The 21,934-nt window shown below is 42.2% G+C and overlaps 1 protein-coding gene across 1 annotated transcript in view; it reads left to right on the plus strand.

The window, feature by feature from the left end:
* Positions 1 to 19,687, plus strand: part of LOC109921685 (tripartite motif-containing protein 14-like) — a 36,876-nt gene extending 17,189 nt beyond the window's left edge. Inside the window, exons 2-6 of the mRNA XM_048603019.1 lie at positions 1,606 to 1,701; positions 9,331 to 9,561; positions 11,252 to 11,274; positions 12,966 to 13,198; positions 18,480 to 19,687. Coding sequence (XP_048458976.1) covers positions 1,606 to 1,701; positions 9,331 to 9,561; positions 11,252 to 11,274; positions 12,966 to 13,198; positions 18,480 to 19,003 — 1,107 coding nt within the window. The 3' untranslated portion in view covers positions 19,004 to 19,687. The remainder of the gene's footprint in view (positions 1 to 1,605; positions 1,702 to 9,330; positions 9,562 to 11,251; positions 11,275 to 12,965; positions 13,199 to 18,479) is intronic.
* Positions 19,688 to 21,934: the final 2,247 nt, after the last annotated feature.

The following is a 21,934-nucleotide window of genomic DNA, read 5'->3' on the forward strand; positions in this document are numbered from 1 at the left end:
GTTGATGTGGTGTATATGGATTTCAGTAAAGCGTTTGATAAGGTTCCCCATGGTAGGCTATTGCAGAAAATATGGAGGCATGGGATTGAGGGTGATTTAGCGGTTTGGATCAGAAATTGGCTAGCTGTAAGAAGACAGAGGGCGGTGGTTGATGGGAAATGTTCATCCTGGAGTTCAGTTACTGGTGGTGTACCTCAAGGATCTGTTTTGGGGCCACTGCTGTTTGTCATTTTTATAAATGACCTGGATGAGGGCGTAGAAGGATGAGTTAGTAAATTTGCAGATGACATCAAAGTCGGTGGAGTTGTGGATAGTGTGGAAGGATGTTGCAGGTTACAGAGGGACATAGATAAGCTGCAGAGCTGGGCTGAGAGGTGGCAAATGGAGTTTAGTGCGGAAAATTGTGAGGTGATTCACTTTGGAAGGAGTAACAGGAATACAGAGTACTCGGCTAATGGTAAGATTCTTGGTAGTGTGGATGAGCAGAGAGATCTCGGTGTCCATGTTGATAGCGTTGTTAAGAAGGCGTACAGTATGTTAGGTTTTATTGGTAGAGGGATTGAGTTTCGGAGCCATGAGGTCATGTTGCAGCTGTACAAAACTCTGGTGCGGCCACACTTGGAGTATTGCGTACAGTTCTGGTCACCGCATTATAGGAAGGATGTGGAAGCATTGGAAAGGGTGCAGAGGAGATTTACCAGGATGTTGCCTGGTATGGAGGGAAGGTCTTATGAGGAAAGGCTGAGGGACTTGAGGCTGTTTTCGTTAGAGAGAAGAAGGTTAAGAGGTGACTTAATAGAGACATACAAGATGATCAGAGGATTAAATAGGGTGGACAGTGGGAGCCTTTTTCCTCGGATGGTGATGGCTAGTACGAGGGGACATAGCTTTAAATTGAGGGGTGATAGATATAAGACAGATGTCAGAGGTAGGTTCTTTACTCAGAGAGTAGTTAGGGCGGGGAATGTCCCGCCTGCAAAAGTAGTAGACTCGCCAACTTTAAGGGCATTTAAATGGTCATTGGATAAACATATGGATGATAATGGAATAGTTTAGGTTAGATGGGCTTCAGATTGGTTTCACAGGTCGGCGCAACATCGAGGGCCGAAGGGCCTGTGCTGCGCTGTAATGTTCTATGTTCTATGTTCTATGTTCTAAGGGAGGGTGGAAGACTGTGGTTCCAAGATAACGGTTTAGTGGCCCTACAGGGCTCTCAACTTCCTTTGAATTCTCCTGCAGGGACTCATTGCTCGGAGAGGTTAGCATTGGGAAGACAAGCCATTTATTGCAGAACTGAAATTCCATCAGGAGACAGCAAGAGCAGACACTTTCTGCCCATCCATGGTACATGTGCCCAATACATGCACTTAGATCATTGCCCATGTGACATATCCCAACAACCTGAGCAGAATTGATGCCGACTTCTGGTCCCAATGTTGTGAACTGAGTTTTCTTCATCCCAGGGGAACTCCAATCGTTTTCTCCTTCACTGGGCTAAGATTATCTCAAAGTGTTCTGTTTGGTGACCAGAAACTGACCATCTCCTGAGCTATTTCCTCTTAGATTCCTATTCAAAACTCTAAACTATTTCAATTTTTTTCCTAGAAAGAAATCCAGAGTGAAGTTGAGAAACTTCAGAGAGTTCGCCAGAATTGTATTACCAAACAGAAAAATTTCGAGAAATCGGCAGCTGAAATAAAGGTAGAAATTGTCGTGCAAGAAGATTTGTTTCTGAACTGATGAAATATCCACCTCAAAAGTTAAGTTTATTAATCTAGATTTGCAAAAGCAAATGTTTTATGATAACCTGCTGCAAGTGTGTTTCTAAACTGAATATTTCACTCACATTTCAATGTTCACCTGAAGCTTAATACAGAAATGTGTTGGGGTCAGTTTACAATTATCCCACTTCCAGTTTCTGTCACAGTGTTGATCATTACATACTTTAAAATACTCCCCCTTTGAGCTCTCGTGTAAAGGTTTTAGCTGTTAATTAATTAAAATGGGGACAGAAACAAGAAATTGACAAATAAAGTGAAGGTTGGTTGGGTATGACCCAAATAAGCATTACACAAACACAGGGGTTATAAGGAACAAATTTAATGAATCGTAGGCACTTATTCAGTTGGGGGTGGGGGGCTATGGCATAGTAGTCATATTGAGATATTTTTGCAACACTGTCAAGACTGGGCACTGGCCACTGTATAATAAAACAAAGAATTCTGGATCTGAAACGAAGATAGAATTTGCTGGAGAAACTCAGCAGGTCTGGCAACATCTGTGGGACAAAAGGAGAGTTAACATTTCAGTCCTGTGACTCTTCATCAGAACTGATAGCATCTAGGAAAAAGGTGATATATATGTTAAAGACAGGGTTGGGGGATGAGGGGGAAAGGGAGAGGTGAAAGGATAGGTGGAGATGGAGCCCAGAGACAGAGAGATATGAAAGGTGTAGGCAAACGAGGGGATTATGGAGAGCAGGCCACAACAGAGAAAACCCGAATAAATAATAAGAGGGTAGCAGAGAATGGGTAGTCTGTTTTGAAAGCAACTATGTGATGTGGTAATAGACCTGAGTAGTAGATGAAAATGGGTTGGCTGTGCTAAAAGGGTGTGTGTGATGTGGGTAAAAAACATGGAAGGATGGAATCAAACTCTAAAGTTATTGGGCTCGAGGTTGAGTCTGAGAGGCTGCAGGTTCCCAAGAGGAAAGTGAGATGCTGTTCTTTGAGCTTATGCTGAGGCTCACTGGAACACTGTAGGAGACCTGCAACAGAAATGTTGGCATGGGAATGCAGTGTAATTATTTTGTACCAGGTACAACAAAGATAGTAAATATTCTGTACCATGACATTATATATTTTTTACAAAATATAAAATAATAATTGAGGATAGATATGATGATGACCTGGGCAACATTTGGAGAAAAATTGACATTGAGAGAAATAAAACTTGGGAAAATAAAATGTGGTGCACTGACTAATACCAATGTAGAATACCAATGAGAAAGCTTTAGAACGTTGTTCAATACAACTCAAATATAACCTACTGAAAAACAAGAAAAGACATGATCTGGGAATTATGGACAGATATTTCAGAAGAAATGTTAGGAAGCTCTTTTACCCACAAAAGGTGGTAGATTCAAACTCTCTTCCACAACCACCAGTGGATGCTGGATCAATTCCTAATCTTAAATCTGAGAAAAATACATTTTTGTTCAGCCAAGGTATTAAGGGATATGTACCAAAGGCAGATATATAGAGTTAGGCCACAGATCATCCATGATCTCACTAAATGATAGAACAGACTTGAGGAACTGAATGGCCTGATCCTGTTCCTGTCTCCCTAAGAACAAATAAAATATCAGTTAATCACCATGGATGAATGCAGACATGAAGTAAAAGAATGATGGTATGGCAAGACAATCAGAAACCACAGTTAGCAGGGGAGAGCACAACAAGGATTCATACAAAAATTGAAACAGGACAAAGAGAAACTATGACCTGAAATAATCAAGGAATGAGAAACAGAATAGTCAAATATTTTACAGGCACGTGAGTGACAAAAGAAAAATTGGGATGGGAGTAAGACCATTTAATAATGGACAAAATCAGTAAGGATAGGTCACAACATCTCCTCCTGATAATCCTCAACACTGGTGCCCCACAAGGCTGCATACTCAGCCCCTTACTGGACTCCTTATACACTCATGACTGTGTGGCCAAATTCAGCTCTAACTCCACGAACAAATTTGCTGATGACACCCTCTGTAGTGGGTCAGATCTCAAACAACGACGATATGAGCACATGAAAGAGATAGACTGCTTAGTGGTATGGTGTAAAGACAACAATCTCTCCCTCAATGTCAACAAAATGAAGGAGCTGGTCATTGACTTCAGGAAGCAGAGTGGAGCACATGCCCCTATCTGAATCAATGGTGCTGAGGTGGAGATGGTCAATAGCTTCAAGTTCCTCAGAGTAAATATCACCAACAATCTGTTCTGGTCCATCCACATCGATGCAACAGTCAAGGAAGCACAGCAATGCCTCTATTTCCTCAGAAGACTAAGGAAATTCAACATATCCACAATGACTTTTACCAATTATCCTCTTTATGCATCACAGCTTAGTATAGCCTGCCATTACACACCCCCTGTTGTTAGTCACTAACAGTCCCCAGTAACAACTATTCACCCTCCCAGCCTGCTTGTTATCAACTCCTTTGTCTGTCCAACTGTCTTCCTCTCTCTTTGGGCTCTATCCTATCGTTTACTCCCTACCCCACTCACCTCCCTCTTTTCTGCATATAAACTGACGTTTTCCCAGCTACCATCATTTCTGAGGAAGGGTCACCGGACCCGAAACATTAACTCTGTTTTCTCCTTCACAGATGCTGCCAGACCTGCTGAGCTTTTCCAGCAACTTTGTTTTTGTTCCTGATTTACAGCATCCGCAGTACTTTCAGTTTTTATTTAGTATGGCAATTGCTCTGCCCAAGACCGTGAGGAATTACAGAAAGCTCTGAATGCAGCCCAGCCCATCATGAAAACCAGCCTTCCTTCCATTGACTCCATCCACACTTCCTGCTACCTCAGGAAAGCAGCCAACATAATGAAATCCCCTCCGAGCCCAGTTATATTCTCTTACACCCTCTTCTGTCGGGCAGAAGATATAAAAGCTTGAAAACACATACAAGCTGATTCAAGAACAGCTTCTTCCCTGCTTTTATCAGACTTATGAACAGACCTTTAGCATATTAGAGTTGATCTTTTTCTGCACCTTCTCTGTAGCTGTAACACTGTATCCTGCAATCTGTTTTATTACCTTGATGTACTTATGGATAGCACGCAAAACAATACTTTTCACTGTATCTCAGTACGTGACAATAATAAATCAAATCAAATCAAATTAAATCAAATAATAAATCAAATCAAATGACATATAAGCAACAGTGGGGAAATGGTAGAAACATCAAGATACTATTTTCCTTCAGTGGTTATGAAGAAGTAGGAGAATGGACATGAGCGCAGATGATAATGCAATAACTACATCTAAATTAGAAAGAAGTGAAATATTAAATGAGATAATCAAACTAAAGTGGGTACAAGCCCTTGTGGATGGATTATAAACATCCAGAAAGGGATAGTGGAGGCTTTTTGTCTTACACATACTAGAAACTACCAGAAAGCTAATACTGTACCTATATTTTAGAAGCTCTGCATCAATTAGAGAGAAAAATAATGGATTTCTTATCAAAGGAGGGAAGGGAAACAAACCCCACAAACCAACAATGTGTGATTGAATTGAGTCACTGAATGATTGAGTTTAGGGCTGAATTATATTCCCCATGGCTAATCTGCAAGAACTTGCTCTGTCCACAGGAAGAATAGCTCCCCTGCTCCTCCCTCACTTCCCTGAAACTTGACCATCAATTGGCTGGAGATGGGATTCCCTCCCTTCAGGAATTGAGAGTTTCTCCTCAGAGACCTGTTAGTCAATCAGAGGCCAGCAGTTCTTAATGTGCAAGAGCACCAGCGGGTCTAATGCCACTGCTGGTATTACACTCAATTGTGGTGGTCAATTGTGGTGGTTTGGAGTCAGTGAAGGAGGCCTGTGAGGGAGTGCTGGTGGTGGCCAAGGTTTGAGAGGCCATTGAAAGTGTTGGGGCGGAGGGGGGTCGGGGGCAGTGTCGAGGGGAGGAGGGGCGAGGTAACCTGGACTGGGGAGGCTGTCCAATGGATCAATGAGGACCAGCTACAAATGGAAACCCCACCTGCCACCAGCCTTCTTACGAGACTCAGCCAGTAAGCATGATTCAGTCCTCCTACCAATTTAACCTTGATGGCAGAGGGATGGGCCATGAATTGGGCATTATTTGTGGAGTTGATTGGCCCATTGGAGGTGGTTCGGGGTGGGGAGGTGGTGGTGCTGGATTTAGTACATCTCCCATCATCAAACCCATTTATGGAGTAGCTTTAAATCCGTGCTACAAAGTTCCACAAGCAGGCCGTTCGGCCCATTGAGCCTTTGCTAACATTCAGTTGAGCAGCCCAGTTTGTTTCATTCCCATGCCTATCTCCTATTCCTGCAAGTTTATTTCACATAGCCGTCCACATTCCTTTTGAAATCACCCTCATACACAGCATGTTCCAGGTTATTACAATTCACCAAAACAAAAAAGTTGTTCCTCCTATTCCCTCTGTAACTATTGCCCTACATTTAAAATTGGTCTTCGCTCGTTCTTGCATTTTCAGCTATTGGGTACAAATTATTTTATATACTTTATTTAAAACAGTCAGGATATTTTACATTTTTAACAAATCTCCCCCCAACCTCCTTTGACACAAGCAGAACAACTCCAGCCTCTCAAACCTAAACTAGCAGCTAAAATCCCTCATCTGGTAAACTGCCCTGCTTAATGACCTCTGCGCTCTCCTCAAGGATCCTCACCTTCTTCCTGAGATGTGGCGAGCAGATGTGGCCTCAATGTTCTATTGTGGCCTAACCATCACTTGATGAAGGTTCAGTATAACTTTGCTGATTTGGTACTCAGCATCTCAGTTTTGTTTTGCAAGAGTCTATATGTTTTGCTAACATCCTCTCAGTACGTCCAGCCACCTCCAAAGTGCTATTCATATGGACCACTAATTCCATCTTTTCCTGTGCACTCTTTAGAACTGTGCTATTTACTCTCTATTGCCTTTCCTTACCTTTTCTGTGAAATGCATTGCCTTCCATTTCTCTAGCCTAAAATTGACGTATCAATCCATTCTCCAAACCCATCTTTGACCTTTTGCAGTCAGTGATAACAGTGGAGATTTGCAAAGATGACACCAGAAATGCAATGGATACAGAAATCATTAGCAACCATTTTATGGAATGCTGTTCTCTATATCAAGCTGACTCCAAAACAAAGGGATATAATTCCTACTTCAGCTTTGCAAAGTCCCGGTTAAACTACAGCTATTGTGAAGAAATTCACGCACCTCACCTCGGAGAGTGTGCAATGTAAATTTATCAGAGTGATGCCTCGAGTTCAAGGATTAAATTACAAGGAGAGATTCCACAAACTGGTGTTATTTTGCTTAGAATTCAGATGTTTCAGTGTTGGTTTCTTTGAAGTTGGCTGGCCATTAAGTGGGATAGATAGAGTCGATAGAGTGAAACTGTCTGCAATGGGTGAGAGTTGAAAGTAAAAATTGGAGCAAGGCCTTTTAGGACTGAAACAAAAATGGAAATTGTTGGTAAAGCTCGGCAGGTCTGGCAGCATCTGTGCAGAGAAATCAGAGTTAACGTTTTGGGTCCAGTGACCCTTCCTCAGAACACAGGAGTGAAATTATGAATGACCTCTACATGCACAGGAGTGAAACTCATTTTCATAATTGGTAATTAATGCTAGATCCGTTGTTAAGTTTGAGATTGATAGATTCACATTAAGCAAATGTGTTAACCAATGTGGAGTAAAGGTAAGTAGAGGCTTCAGATCAGGTATGATCACACTGAAGGGTGAGACAAGTTCAGAGACTACACATCCTACTTCTGGTATGTGATCCAATGATCTACGCTCTTGAACAGACAAACGTGACTTATCCCTGTCTGTTCTAATCATCTGTGCATCTCAGTGTCTAGGAAACAAATTGTTTTGTGCAGGAGATAACAAGGTGTAGAGCTGGATGAACACAGCAGGCCAAGCAGCATCAGAGGAGCAGGAAGGCTGATGTTTCGGGCCTAGACCCTTCTTCAGAAATGGGGGAGGGGAAGGGGGTTCTGAAATAAATAGGGAGAGAGGGGGAGGCGGATAGAAGATGGATAGAGGAGAGGATAGGTGGAGAGGAGACAGACCGGTCTAAGAGGCGGGGATGGAGCCAGTAAAGGTGAGTGTAGGTGGGGAGGTAGGGAGGAGATAGGTCAGTCCAGGGAGGACGGACAGGTCAAGGGGGCAGGATGAGGTTAGTAGGTAGGAGATGGGGGTGGGGCTTGAGATGGGAGGAGGGGATAGGTGGGAGGAAGGACAGGTTAGGGAGGCGGGGACGAGCTGGGCTGGTTTTGGGATGCGGTAGGGGGATTGGAGATTTTGAAGCTTGTGAAATCCACATTGATACCATTGGGCTGCAGGGTTCCCAAGTGGAATATGAGTTGCTGTTCCTGCAACCTTCGGGTAGCATCGTTGTGGCACTGCAGGAGGCCCAGGATGGACATGTCGTCTGAGGAATGGGAGGTGGAGTTGAAATGGTTCGCGACTGGGAGGTGCAGTTGTTTAGTGCGATATAGAGGAGGCCACAACGGGAACAGTGGATGCGGTATACCACATTAGCAGATGTGCAGGTGAACATCTGCTTGATGTGGAAAGTCTTCTTGGGGCCTGGGATGTGGGTGAAGGGGGTAGTGTAGGGGCACGTGTAGCACTTCCTGCGGTTGCAGGGAAAAGTACCGGGTGAGGTGGGATGGAGGGGAGTGTGGAGTGGACAAGGGAGTCACGGAGAGAGTGGTCCCTCCGGAAGGCAGATAAGGGTGGGGAGAGAAAAATGTCTTTGGTGGTGGGGTCGGATTGCAGATGGCGGAAATGTCAGAGGATGATGCGTTGGATCCGGAGGTTGGTGGGGTGGTACATGCGGACGAGGGGGATTCTGTTTTAGTTGTTATTGTGGGGAGGGGGTGTGAGGGATGAGTTGCAGGAAATGCAGGAGATACGGTCGAGGGTGTTCTCGACCACTGAGGGGGGGAAGTTGCGGTCCTTGAAAAACGAGGACATCTGAGATGTATGGGAGTGGAATGCCTTATCCTGGGAGCAGATACGGTGGAGGCGAAGGAATTGGGAATAGGGGATGACATTTTTGCAGGAAGGTAGGTGGGAGGCGGTGTATTCTAGGTAGCTGTGGGAGTCAGTGGGCTTGAAATGGATATCGGTTTCTAGGTGGTTGCCGGAGATGGAGACAGAGAGGTCCAGAAAGGAGAGAGAGGTATCAGAGATGGTCCAGGTGAACTTAAGGTTGGGGTGGAAGGTGTTGGTGAAGTGGATGAACTGTTCAAGCTCCTTGTGGGAGCACGAGGCGGCGCCGATACAGTCATCAATGTAACGGAGGAAGAGGTGGGGTTTAGGGCCAGTGTAGGTACAGAAGAGGGATTGTTCTACGTAACCTACAAAGAGGCAGACATAACTTGGGCCCATGCGGGTACCCATGGCCATCCCCTTTGTCTGTAGGGAGTGGGAGGAATTGAAAGAGAAGTTGTTGAGGGTGAGGATGAGTTCAGCTAAGCAGGATCTGTTGTGAAAGGGTGACAGCGCTGTGTAAGTGCAGCTTGTAACGACAGTGTGCATTGTATTTTCAGACACACACCAGTGAGCTGAAGGGAAAGCTGTCAAAGATGTTCTCTGAAAGGAGGAAAAAATTAGACGAAGATGAAAAGTGCGCACTGAGACTGATCGATGAGCATGAGCATTCTTTGCTGTCTGGAATTAGGGACAGCTCAGAAACATTTCACTCAATGGCAGAACAGATTAGGTTAGTCGATGAAGAAGCCCAGAATCTAATGCAAGAGGACAGCATCTCATTTATTCAGGTATACTGTATTTGTCTTTCCCTTGTTTTCTCCTCCTGTTCCTCACTTTCTGAAGTCAATAATAATGTATTCTGTCATCAAAGACAAGCATACAAATGAAATAAAGTTCTTTGTTGGAAGCATAACCACGTGCTCGGGACATCTCCCAAGCACACTGCTGTGATTAGATTTTCTTACTGTGATCTTTAATTGATAAGAAATACAGGCAAGGTGAAATACATTTTCTTTTGTTTTGTTCTTTCATTGGGTGTGAGAATCGCTGACTTGACCAGCATTTGGTGCCAATCCCTAGCAGCACTCTAGAATGTGTTGGTGAGCTGCTTTCCTGATCTGCTGCTGTCCTTTGGGTGTAGATGACAGTTCCATGATTTTGACCAATTGACAATGACATTTTTCTGAGTCAAGCTGGTAAATGACTCAGAGGAGAGCCTGCAGGTGGCGGTGGTCCTATGGATTTGCTGCCTTCTGCTTCTTGGTGGTACAGATTGCCAGTTTGGAAGGTGGTTGTGGGTTTGGAAGGTGCTGCCTAAGGATCTTTGGTGAATTTCTACAGTGCATCTTCTAGATAGCGTACACTGCACTACTGAGCATCAGTGGTTGAGGGTGTGGATATTTGTGGCTGCTGCTTTGTTCTGGACGGTGTCAAGCTTCTTGAGTGTTGCTGGAGCTACACCCATCAAGACAAACGGGGGAATATTCCATCACACTCCTGACTTGTGCCTTGCAATTGGCAGAGAGACTTTGAGGAGACAGGAAGTGAGATACTTGCTGCAGTATTCCTAGCCCCTGATCTGCTCTTGTAGCCACTGTGTTCATGTGGTGAGTTCAGTTGAGTTTCTGATCAGTGGTTGAGCTTCTTGAGTGTTTATGGAGCTGTACTCATCCGGCAAATGGGGAATGTTGCATCACATTTCTGACTGTGCCCTATAGATGACAGTGCATATTGTATTTTCAGACACACACTATTGATTGGTCAAAATCCTGATATTCCCTATCTAAGGACATTATGGGTCTACCTTCAGTATGTGGACTGCAATGGTTCAAAAAGGCAGCTCATCACCACCTTCTCAAAAGCAACTATAGACAGGCAATAAATGCTGGCCAGCCAGCATCGCCCACATCTCATGAGGGAATAAGACATTGAGGAGGCCAAGGAGGAAGGATGAACCCTTGTAATGGAGAATATTTGTTATGACTTAGTAGTGAGGGAGATAGTAACTACTGCAGACAAAGTAAGGTCTTACAACTCTTATAAATTGTAAATGCAATTAAAGTTTCAAAAAATAGAAAAACAGTAAAGTTAGGATGGATGTTGAGAACGTCTTCAAACAGTAAGCAATTGTGACAGGAAATTACAGAATAGAAAACTGCATTGATTCAGAACCAATTGGAATCTGTAAATTTTGGAGTCTTTCTGATTGAATGAATGGATGTGGATGAATGGTCTTTCCTGTCCATAAACACTTTGGTTCAGATGAACACTAGGATGAATAATTGTTCTCTCATTCTGGCTGCCTACAGTATTGTTGGTGCTGTTACTCAGCTGTTCACTGAATGTCCTGAAGGAAAATGTTACGTTATTCAATTACTCTGACTCACTCTACTGTGTTTCAACTGTTTGGTCCAAAATACATTCCCTTTTGGTTTTATCAATGGTGACCTGATTGATCTCCTCCTCTTTTATCTACAGAAATCCATGGAGCTCCTTTCCAAGTAAGTTTCTTTCGGACATTGGGTAAGTCCTGGTGAAGGAAACCTTCACTAGTATCTTGTTGCAGAATTAAAGATTGGGAGTTTATGCTGTAAACCATCCCCAATCATCTATTTCAAACTGCTGATTTGAAATGCCAGTTGCATAATACAAGGAATGTGGGCTGTTTCAACTTTCTCTCCCATTTATCAGTAGCTTGTCATCTAAAATAAATACATGAAAAATTTGAAGGAATTTCATCAAATCATTGAGCGGTTACAGAGCAAAAATAGGCCATTTGGCTCATGAAGTCATAAAGATCTACAACACAGGAAGAGACCTTTCAGCCCACCACATCCACGTCAGTCAAAATCAACTACCTAACTATTCTAACCCCATTTTCCAGCACATGGTCCCCTTGGCACCATAAGTACACATCTAATTTTTCTGAAGAAGGGTCCCGACCTAAAACGTCAATTTTTCTGCTCCTCTGATGCTGCCTGACGTGCTGTGTCCCTCTAGCTCCACACTTTGTTGTCTCTAACTCCAGTATCCCCAGTTCTTGCTATCTCCGAGTACACATCTAAATACTTCTTAAATGTTCTGGGGACTTTTGCCTCTTACCATCATTACAGGCAGCGAGTTCCAGATACTCATCATCTAAGGGTAAAAATGATTTCCTCACATCTGCTCTGAACTTCCGGCCCTTGTCACCTGGTCATTGATTTGATTTTATTTATTGTTGTCACATGTACCTAAGTACAGTGAAAAGTTTTGTTTCATGAGCAGTACAGGTAGATCATGCCGCACAATGGCGTACAGATTAGAGTGTGATTGAACAGAGTGAAGCATACAAAGTTACAGCTGCACGGGAGGTGTATAAAAGCATGATCAACGTTAGGTTTGAAATTAGGGAGGTCCATTCACCAGTTTGATAACAGCAGGGAAGAAACTGTTCTTGAACCTGTTGGTACATATGTTTAAGCTTTTGCATCTTTTGCTTGACAGAAGAGGTTGGAAAAGATTATAACTGGGGTGGGAGGGGTCTTTGATGATGTTGGCTGCCTTTCCGTGGCAATGTGAAGTGTAGATCGAGTCAATGGATGGGAAGTTGGCTTGCATGATGGTTTGAGCTGTGTTCACAAAGTTCTGTAGTCTCTTACGGTTCTCGGCAGAGCAATTGCCATTCCAGGCCGTGATGTAATGCTTTCTAGATAGAATGCTTTCTATGGTACATCTGTAAAAGTTGGTGAGGGTCCTTGCGGACATGCCAAATTTCCTATGCTAAACTTCGGTTTCCTTGATATACAGGATTATAATTTGGATTGCTTTAAAAATCCTGAAGGGATTACAACAGCAGGAAGCCAGAATCTCTGTAAATGTTTGGAGATCAGTGACCTGATAAGTAGCTACCGATACCTGGATTCTGAGATAGTAGGAACTGCAGATGCTGGAGAATCTGAGATAACAAGGTGTAGAGCTGGATGAACACAGCAGGCCAAGCAGCATCACAGGAGCAGGAAGGCTGACGTTTCGGGCCTAGACCCTTCATCAGAAAGGGTCCGATGAAGGGTCTAGGCCTGAAACGTCACCCTTCCTGCTCCTGTGATGCTGATACCTGGATTCTGTTCTTTTCATGATGAGTTGCTGGTCAATTTCACCCTTCAACATTTATATTTCTAATTAAAGCACTATTTTTCCTCTGTCATTGCAGAGTTGTTGAGACTCAGAAGCTCATATTTCCAGATCCTCCAGAACCTGCCTTGAACCTGTCCAATCTGCCTCAGCTCAAAAAGTTGATGGAGGAATCTGAAATGTCTTACTCAACCACGGACGAACTGGGACAAATTCATGACTGGATGGAATCAACATGTGGGAAAGGACCAGCTGAACCAGCAATTATAGCCCACATACAGAGCAAGCCTTCTTCCCTTCTTCTTCAAACAAGTGAGAAAGTGTGACGTCAATCTAATATGATGATTTGAAAATTTCAAAGAAAGCCCTGGGTAAAATGTCACATGAGCACTGTGAAGGTTGTCACATTGACAGATTGTCATAGGACTGAGAGCACATTGGGTTAGACATGCCAATGATCAGGGAGTCATTTGAGCAGTGCAGTCTGGAGTTGAGGATCAAGAACATGAGGAATCCCTGACTCAGAGAGAATTGCCTGGGAAATTGAAACATCTGGTGGGCAATTCCTTTGTATCAGAAACCTTCTGAGAAAGCCCCAAAAGGTGGCAACTTCACAGAGTTAGGACTCAATCAAGCATTATGGTTATCCAGGAAAACTCAAAGGATTAAAAACCTACTTTAATTCATATCTAACTATTAAATTGATCAGCCACTCAGCACTAATCCACACCCTTGTTCCTATAAATGTACAATGGTCTTTTCCTCCTCCTATGCTTCTAACCAATGCTTGTCTCATTCAGTCTTCTGCTAATGATCCCTATCAATAAGCAACAAGAACTTGTACATTTACCTGTCTTGATATCATTATATATCACCTTTCACAGACTCCAGCATGCTTCTCTTTCTACTGTTAGAAACATTGTGTACAATAAGAGTTTGAGTATTCTGGCATACCTCTGTTTATTACATTTACTTATTAGGCTGCTTAATTGATTTCTTTAGCTGATTGTTAGCTTATAGCACAGACTTTTATTTTCCCTCAAATGCAGAGTAAATTATGATTTCTATAAGAAGACCTCACTCTTACAATCTCAAATTCACAACCTTGCATATAGCATTTATAGAATGACATATCACAGAAGTAACAATGACAGAGTACAATAACAGAAAATGTCAGACATCCAAATGCAATACCTAATATTCATCATTGTTTGCTCCAAGATGTAGTAAACCACATGAATAAATTATTCAGGCTAAATTTGGTCATCAGATTTATTTGCAATACTATAATCATACAGATTAGAAATGCAAACTACATGTAAGATATTTTACTTTTGAGGCTGCATCCTGAATAGTGTGTTGACTGGTAGGAAGCGACAAGATGAGCGATACAGTAGTAAAAAGGAGATATTTGAGGGCATCAAGTGAAATCAGACAGAGGTCCCAGATCACGTTGTGCTCAATGGTGAAATGAATTAGAATCCAAAATTAAGGGAAATGCCTTGCGGGGTGGCAATCTTGTCATTAATTCAGATCCAAGTACAAGTTAACATCAAACACGAGCGCCAAGTAAACCTTTGCTCTGCTTTCGTCACCCAAACTTAGAAATGTCAGATTAAATCTGAAATCAGATTTTGAAGGTATTAATTAGAACTGCATTTGGTGGCCCACCCAAGTCAAGGCATGATTCTTAAGGTTTCTACAAAGCAATTGTGATACAACTTGAACATAGTGCAACATTGGGAGAAGTGTCTTTAACCTCTGCTTTTTAAAGTCACAGTTTAAGTCATATGTGGAGACGACTTAAGTAGCATTACTTAAGTAGCATAGAAAATCTTTATAACACAACCTACAGGATTACGCATGAAATATTTTATTAAGGACTGGGGCATATGTTATAACAACAAGAGTGTAGATTATGGTTGGCACAAATGTAAATTAAACCTCAACTTTAGCTATGCTTTGCTTAGTGATAGTATTACAAACTTATAAGCAATCTTTAAGATTACTGTATGGTTCAGCAAAGAATTTGAAGTGTATATGTTGTTTGGATCCAAGGCCAAGGAAGTCATGTTTAACTATCCCCGGTTACTGGCTCCTTGTTCAATGCACCCAAACTTCCCATATCACTGACAGTAATCTGTACGCTGCGTCACTCTGTGTAGTGCCCACACTGTTTGCTACTTGCACCTACGGTTTTGTTGTTCCTAATTTTTTAGCTCACTTCCTTATTTACAGTGACAGTTGCTGACGACAAACGTTTGAAAGAAGCCAGACCTAAATCCTCTGTAAAGTCAACGTTAGCAGGAGCCACTCCAAAGGCCATCAAACAGCAAAATGAAGTATTGGAAAGATTACCAAGAGAATCAAAAAGTGCAATTATAATACAGAGAGAAAATCACATGGAAAAAGCATGATTCTATTTTGCTCCCCACTTGCTTAGTATGAGGTTATTTCTGCAGTTTAAGTGAGCAAGGCAAAACCCACTGCAAGTGTGAAGAGAATGCAACAGGAGTATCCTTAGATTTAAGGTTAGATGTGAGAGAAATAATGAGGGGAGTACATCAACTTGTTCCTTTGCAAAGTTCTGGATGGGTCTTTGTTGCATATTTACTTTCAAAGGTCCATCTCTGACGTAGGTAGCTGTGGAAAGAGGAAATTGTTCTGAGAGAAAAGAGCTGAACCACATTGAAATCTGCGTTTGATGGCTATTGAAGTGGAGATGGCTCTGAGGGAGATGGTTGAAGAGTACCCTCAGCCTATGCTTCTCACACAAACTGGCTGAATGACCAATCCCAGGCAGTTGATATGGACAGTTTGTTGTTAAGGGATTAAGGGATAACTGAAGTGATTAAAGACTTTCTAATGATTAAAACGTTAAAGCACATTGTATGGGAGGTAATACACTGGCATGAATTACTGACTGGCTAACCGACAAAAAACAGAGAATAAGTGAGTCATGCTCAGTTGGAAGACTTTATTAGTGGAGTATCACAAAGGTCAATACTTGGGCCCCAGCTGTTTTCAATATATATCGATGATTTAAATGTGGGAACTAAATGTAATGTTTCCAAGTTTGCAGATGACAAAAAGCAAGTAGGACTATGCGTGGACAGGAGGATTCCACAAAGATAAACCCATGGAATTGATAGCAAATTACTGACATGGCTGGGAAATTGATTTAATGGCAAGTGACAGAAAGTAAGGATAATCGATTGGTACTGAAATTGGCAGAATGTGACCAGTGATTCTGCATAAATATCTGTGTTAGGGGCTTAATTATTCATATAATTTATTAACGACTTAGATAATGGCATAGAAAGTTATATATCCTGATTCGACGATGGCACAAAGATAGGTGGCATAATAGACAGTGTAGACAATAATACAAAATTAGACAGGGATATCGATAGCCTAGGTGAATGGGAAATCTGTGGCAGATAGAGTTCAATGGAAGCAAGTATGAAGTTATCCATTTTCGACTGAAAAGATCAGGGTCCTTTCGCGATGGTATGAAGTTAAATACAATGGATTTCCAAAGGGACTTGATGGTTCAGGAGCATCGATCTTTAAAAATGTCACAAACAGGTGCAAAGTATAACTAAGAGATAGCAAGAACTGCAGATGTTGGAATCAGAGTCAGCACAGTGTGGAGCTGGAGGAATACAGCAGGCCAGGCAGCATCAGAGAAGCAGAAAAGTCGATGTTTCAGGTTGGGACCCTTCATCAAAAAGTATCGCTAAAATTGAATGGGAATGTAGCATAATCAGATCAGCCATGATCTTATTGAATGGTGGAGCAGGTTTGAGGGACAGAGTGTCCTACTTCATATGTTCCTATGCTGATTCCATACAGAGTCGGTCAGGGAATTCATAATGGAAAGCAGGAAATGGTGAAGGCATTGAGTAGCCTCTTTGTGTCTGTCTTCATTGTAAAAGATTTTGAAATCTTCCCAAAAATCCTTGAAAATCGAGAAGTGAGTAAGTTGGAGGAAGTTAAAACAATTACCGTAGAATCATACAGTACCGAAATGACACTTTGGCCCATAACCAGGGAAAAGATATTGGTGAAACTGTAAGACAAAAAAGGCTGACAAGTCCCCAGAACAAGATATTAAGGGACGATATTAAGTCTTAAGGGAAGTGGTTGCAAAGATAGCAAAGGCATTGATTATTATGTTGTAAAATTCCTTACAATCTAAAAAGGTCGTAAGGGATTGTGAAATAACTATTATAACTTTATTCAACAAAGAAGCGAGGCAGAAACTCAAAAATTAAGGGTATGTTGACCTTACATCTGTCACAAGGAAATTACTAAACATTTTTATGAAGGTAGTGTAGCAGGATGTTTAAAAATAACAATGTGATCAGGCAGAGTCAATGTGGCTTTCTGAAAGGGAAATCATGTTTAATGTTTTGTTACTGTTTTCTGAGGAAGTAACAAGCAAAGTGGAGACAAGGGGACTTGTAGCCGTGGTGTACTTCCATTTCTAGAGGCATTTGACAACATGCCCATCAAAGATAATCACACAAGTAAAGAGGGTGTAGAGGATAAACTATTGGCAAGGATTAAGAATTGGCTAGCTAACAGGATGTTGAGAGTAGGAATAACTGGGGATTTTATGGAATGGCAAGCTGTGATGAGTGGAGTTCCACAGGGGTCAATGTTGGGGCATCAACTGTTTAAAATCTAGATCAGTGACTCAGAACAAAGGTCTAAGTATACTTTTGCTCAATTTGCAAAGATGCCAAGAGTTGGAACCCATGAAAGGAAGGTGCAAAAGTTGGGCTGGGATGGACAAAGTCAGAAGTCACATGATACCAGGTTATAATCCAACAGGTTTATGTGAAATCACAAGCTTTCAGAGTGCTGCCCCTTCATCAGGTGAAATGAGCTGGAATGTCTTTGAAAGGCTCTCAATAGGATAAGTGAATGGGCAAAAAAAAATTGCAAGTGGAGTACAATGTGGGAATTGTGAATTTGTCCACTTTCACGCGTGGAATAGAAAAGCAGTCTACTATTGAAATAGAGAGAGATTCCAGGACTTGGTACACTTGGTGCTTTGGCATATGAATAAAATAAAATTGGTATGCGGGTACAGCAAGTGACTGGGAAGGCAAATGGGACATTGACAATTAATGCAAAAGGAATGAGATATACAAGGAGCTATGTAAGACTCTGGTAAGACTATATCTGGAGTAATGTGTGCAATTTTGGTCTCATCTGTAAAAGAATATAATTATATTAGAAGCACTTCAGAGAAGCTTCACTTGATTAATTCCTGGGATGAATGATTTGTGATTTGAAGAAATGTTGAACAGGTTGGGCCTTACCCGTTAGAGTTTTGAAGAATGGGAAGTAGTCTTTTAACGGGGTGTTTCAAATGGTGGATGTCGATAAGATGGTCCCTCATGTGTGGGCGAATAGAGGGAGAGGGCACAGGTTAAGAATAAGATGTGACCCTTTTAAGATGGAGAAGAAAATAACGTTTTTGTCTCAGAGTACGGTATAAGGTCATGTGGGGGCTCCCATTACTGGGGAAGACTGTCAGCCTCATGTACAATAACTGTTCTGGTAAATCTGCATTTTTCAGGAGAATTGTCATGGTTGACCCTGGATCCAAATACTGCAAGCAAGAACTTAGTTCTGTCTGTCGATCTGAGATCAGTGAGGTACAGTGAAAAAGAACAGCACTATCCAAGTAACCCACAGAGGTTTCAAACCTACTCCCAAATCCTCTGCAGCCAGAGCTTTTACTGCGGACATCATTCCTGGGCTGTGGAAACTGGTGGAAGTTGGTGGGGAATTGGGATCGCGTATAAGAACATACAGAAGACAGGCAGCAATTCTGATCTCCGGAGAACTTCAAAAGCCTGGTGCTTGTATCAAGGCATTAATGTGTTGAGAGCCTGTCATAATAGCAAGCATACACTAGTACCACTGAAATCCTTCATCGAGAAGATCCAAGTTCACTTAAACTATGATGCAGGAACACTGGCATTTTATCAGGTCACTGACACACTGACACACTTGCACACGTTTAAAACCATATTTACTCAACCTGTGTATCCAGCGTTCTGCTGTGAGAACAACACCTGGCTACAACTGTTAAATTAGTTTCACAATTCCAAGAGTCATTGATTTCTTTTTGTATTAATTTGTGTATTGTCCATCCTCGCTCTCTCACATTGGAGAACCTTCAAGTGTAAATTGCATTGGTGTGATGGTGGAGTCACATGTTAGCCAGACCAGATGAGGTCTTCCTGGTAAGACATCCCTAAATTAATGAACGTGAACTTCAGCAGGTAATATCCTGGGGCTGAAGTGCTTAGTCACCATGAGCTGTGACCCAGTGTTACATAGGAATACAGGAACAGAAGCAGGCCATTCAACACTTTGTACCCGATTCACACTGAATGAGATCTGTAACCTAAATCCATACGCCTGCCATTAGCTCATATCCCTTCTTGCCTTTGCTTAATGAAAAATTATCTACTTCAGATTTAACAATGGATATCACATCACTGTCATTTGTGGAAGAGAGTTCCAAACCTCTCACCCTTTGTGTGTTGAAGTGCTTCCTAACATCTTTCCTCAAAGGTCTGGCCCTAATTCTCAGACGATATCCCCGAGTTCTAGATTCCGCAACCAGTGGAAATGGTTTACATTTATCTACTCTGTCTTTTCCTGTTTCAATCAAATGTGCATATGCTTTCCAGATAAGGTTTTGATGACTTCTGTGTGGAGTTTGCACATTCTCCACATGTCTGCGTGGGTTTCTTCCAGGTGCTCTGATTTCCTTCCACAGTCCAAAGATGTGCAGGCTAGGTGAATTGCCTGTAGTAGATATAGGGTTATGGGGACAGGGTGGAGAGAGTGTCTGGGTGGGATGCTCTTCGCAGTGTTGGTGCAGACTCAGTGGGCCGAATGGCCTCTTTCTGCATTGTAGGGATCCTATGATTCTAAAATGAGAGCCTGACTTTTTTTTATTCGTTCACAGGCCATAGATGTTACTGGCTAGGCTTCCATTTATCCTCTATCTCCAATTGCCCAGAGCTCACTAAGGCTGCTTAGACACACCTTCCAAATCAATGACCACTTCCTCTTAGGAGGACAAGGGGCAATTAACTTTCATGCCACACAAATGCCAGGCAATGACCATCTTTAATAAGAGGCAATCTAACCACTGCCCCTTGACATTCCATGGTGTTACTCCAAGCAAACATCCTGAGGGTTATCATTGACCAGAAACTCAACTGGACTCACCACATAAACACAGTGGTGACAAGAACAAGTCAGAGACTAGGATTACTGTGGCAAGTAACTCACCTCCTGACTCCCTAAAGCCTGCCCACCATCTACAAGGCACAAGTCAGGAGCGTGATGGAATGCACCCCACTTGCCTGAATGAGGGCAGCTTCAAAAGAACTTAGGAAGCTTGACACCATCCAGGACAAGGTAACCCACTTGATTGGTACTACATCCACAAACATCCACTCCCTCCACCGCTGACGCTCAGTAGCAGCAGTATGTACTATCTACAAGATGCAATGCGGAAATTCACCAAAGATCCTTAGACCTTTCCAAACCCACAACCACTTCCATCTAGAAACACAAGGACAGCAGATATATGGGTACACCATCAGCTACAAGTTCCCCTCCAAGCCACTCACCACCCTGACTTGGAAATATATTGCTGTTCTTTCATAGTTGTTGGGTCAAAATCCTGGAATTCCCTCCCTAATGGCATTGTGGGCCAACCTACAGCAGGGGGACTGCTGTGGGTTACGAAGGCAGCTCACCCCCTTCTTCCTAGGGGCAACTAGGGACGAGCAATCAATAATAGCCTGGCCAGTGAAGCCTATGTTCTACAAGTGAAAAAAAAATTCAGAGTCAACCACATTGCTGTGGGTCTGGAATCACATGTAGGCCAGACCAGATGTGGATGGCCGGTTTCCTTCCCTAAAGGACATTAGTGAATCAGGTGGATTTTCATGATGATCGACAATCGCTATGAGGTCCCCATAGGGGCTACTTAAAACAGAGAAGCTTGTGAGCCTGTGAAGAAAATAGTTAAGTCAGAGGGAATATAAGGAAAATGATAAGGCATGAGACAGGCTAGGAAGGTTGTCAGAATACTTTATCAGCTGTATGATTATTTACGCATACTTCCAAAGTTCAGTTCTGAGCAATGATTTTTTTTTGAATAAAATGAGTGTACAGTGCAGTGTCTGGAGCAAACAGTCTGTTGTTAATGTGATGGTTTTGATGAATGCCAAGTCTAATGTAATGTTTTCTTATTTCCTGTGCTGTTCTTCCTCAATGTCTTGTACTAATGAGCTCACTGCATGTGATTTCTAAGTTTCTACAAGGATGTGGCAGGAAGAGGTTTCTGGCTGATGCCCACTCAACTAAACAACGATTTTCATGTAAGCTCCTTCTGGAGTAAAATATAGGCTGATGCTTGAGTGCATTATTTATGGAGATGCCATTTTCTGGATGAAATATTAAATTGAGGTTCTTTTTTGAACACTCAAATGAATGTAAAACATCTGGTGGCAATATTATGTTATTAGCAGTCTTCTCCGAATGCCCTGGCCAATATTTATTCTTCAAAAAGAAATGGTAGAACAGTTAATCTAGTTATTTCTTTTCATGTGAGCTTGCTGTGTACACATTGATGGTTATATTTCCAACATTAAAATCATGATTAAACTCCAAATAAGAAAACACGTTGGGAGGTTGGAGAAACTCTCTATATAAATGCATATCTGCTCATTTTTGTGTGTCTGTTCAATTGATCTTCATCACTGAAAGCATGTCCTTTGCATGAGTTATTGGTAAGTCCCAAAGTGTAAACATTTCTACTTACATAGAAGTTTTGTTGGTACAAATGGTCCCTTCTGTCGCTGGTATTGATTTTTTTTCTTCTCTGCCTCTGTAGTGTAGCTCCATGAAAAGCAGGTGAACCAATGTCCATCTACAAGGTCACAGAATCCTTTTCGGAGAACCGTCATGATCTATTTTGACAGTTGTTTTACCTGACTT

This window comes from Rhincodon typus, chromosome 11 (assembly GCF_021869965.1).
Source record: "Rhincodon typus isolate 14 chromosome 11, sRhiTyp1.1, whole genome shotgun sequence".
Taxonomy (NCBI): Eukaryota; Metazoa; Chordata; class Chondrichthyes; order Orectolobiformes; family Rhincodontidae; genus Rhincodon; species Rhincodon typus.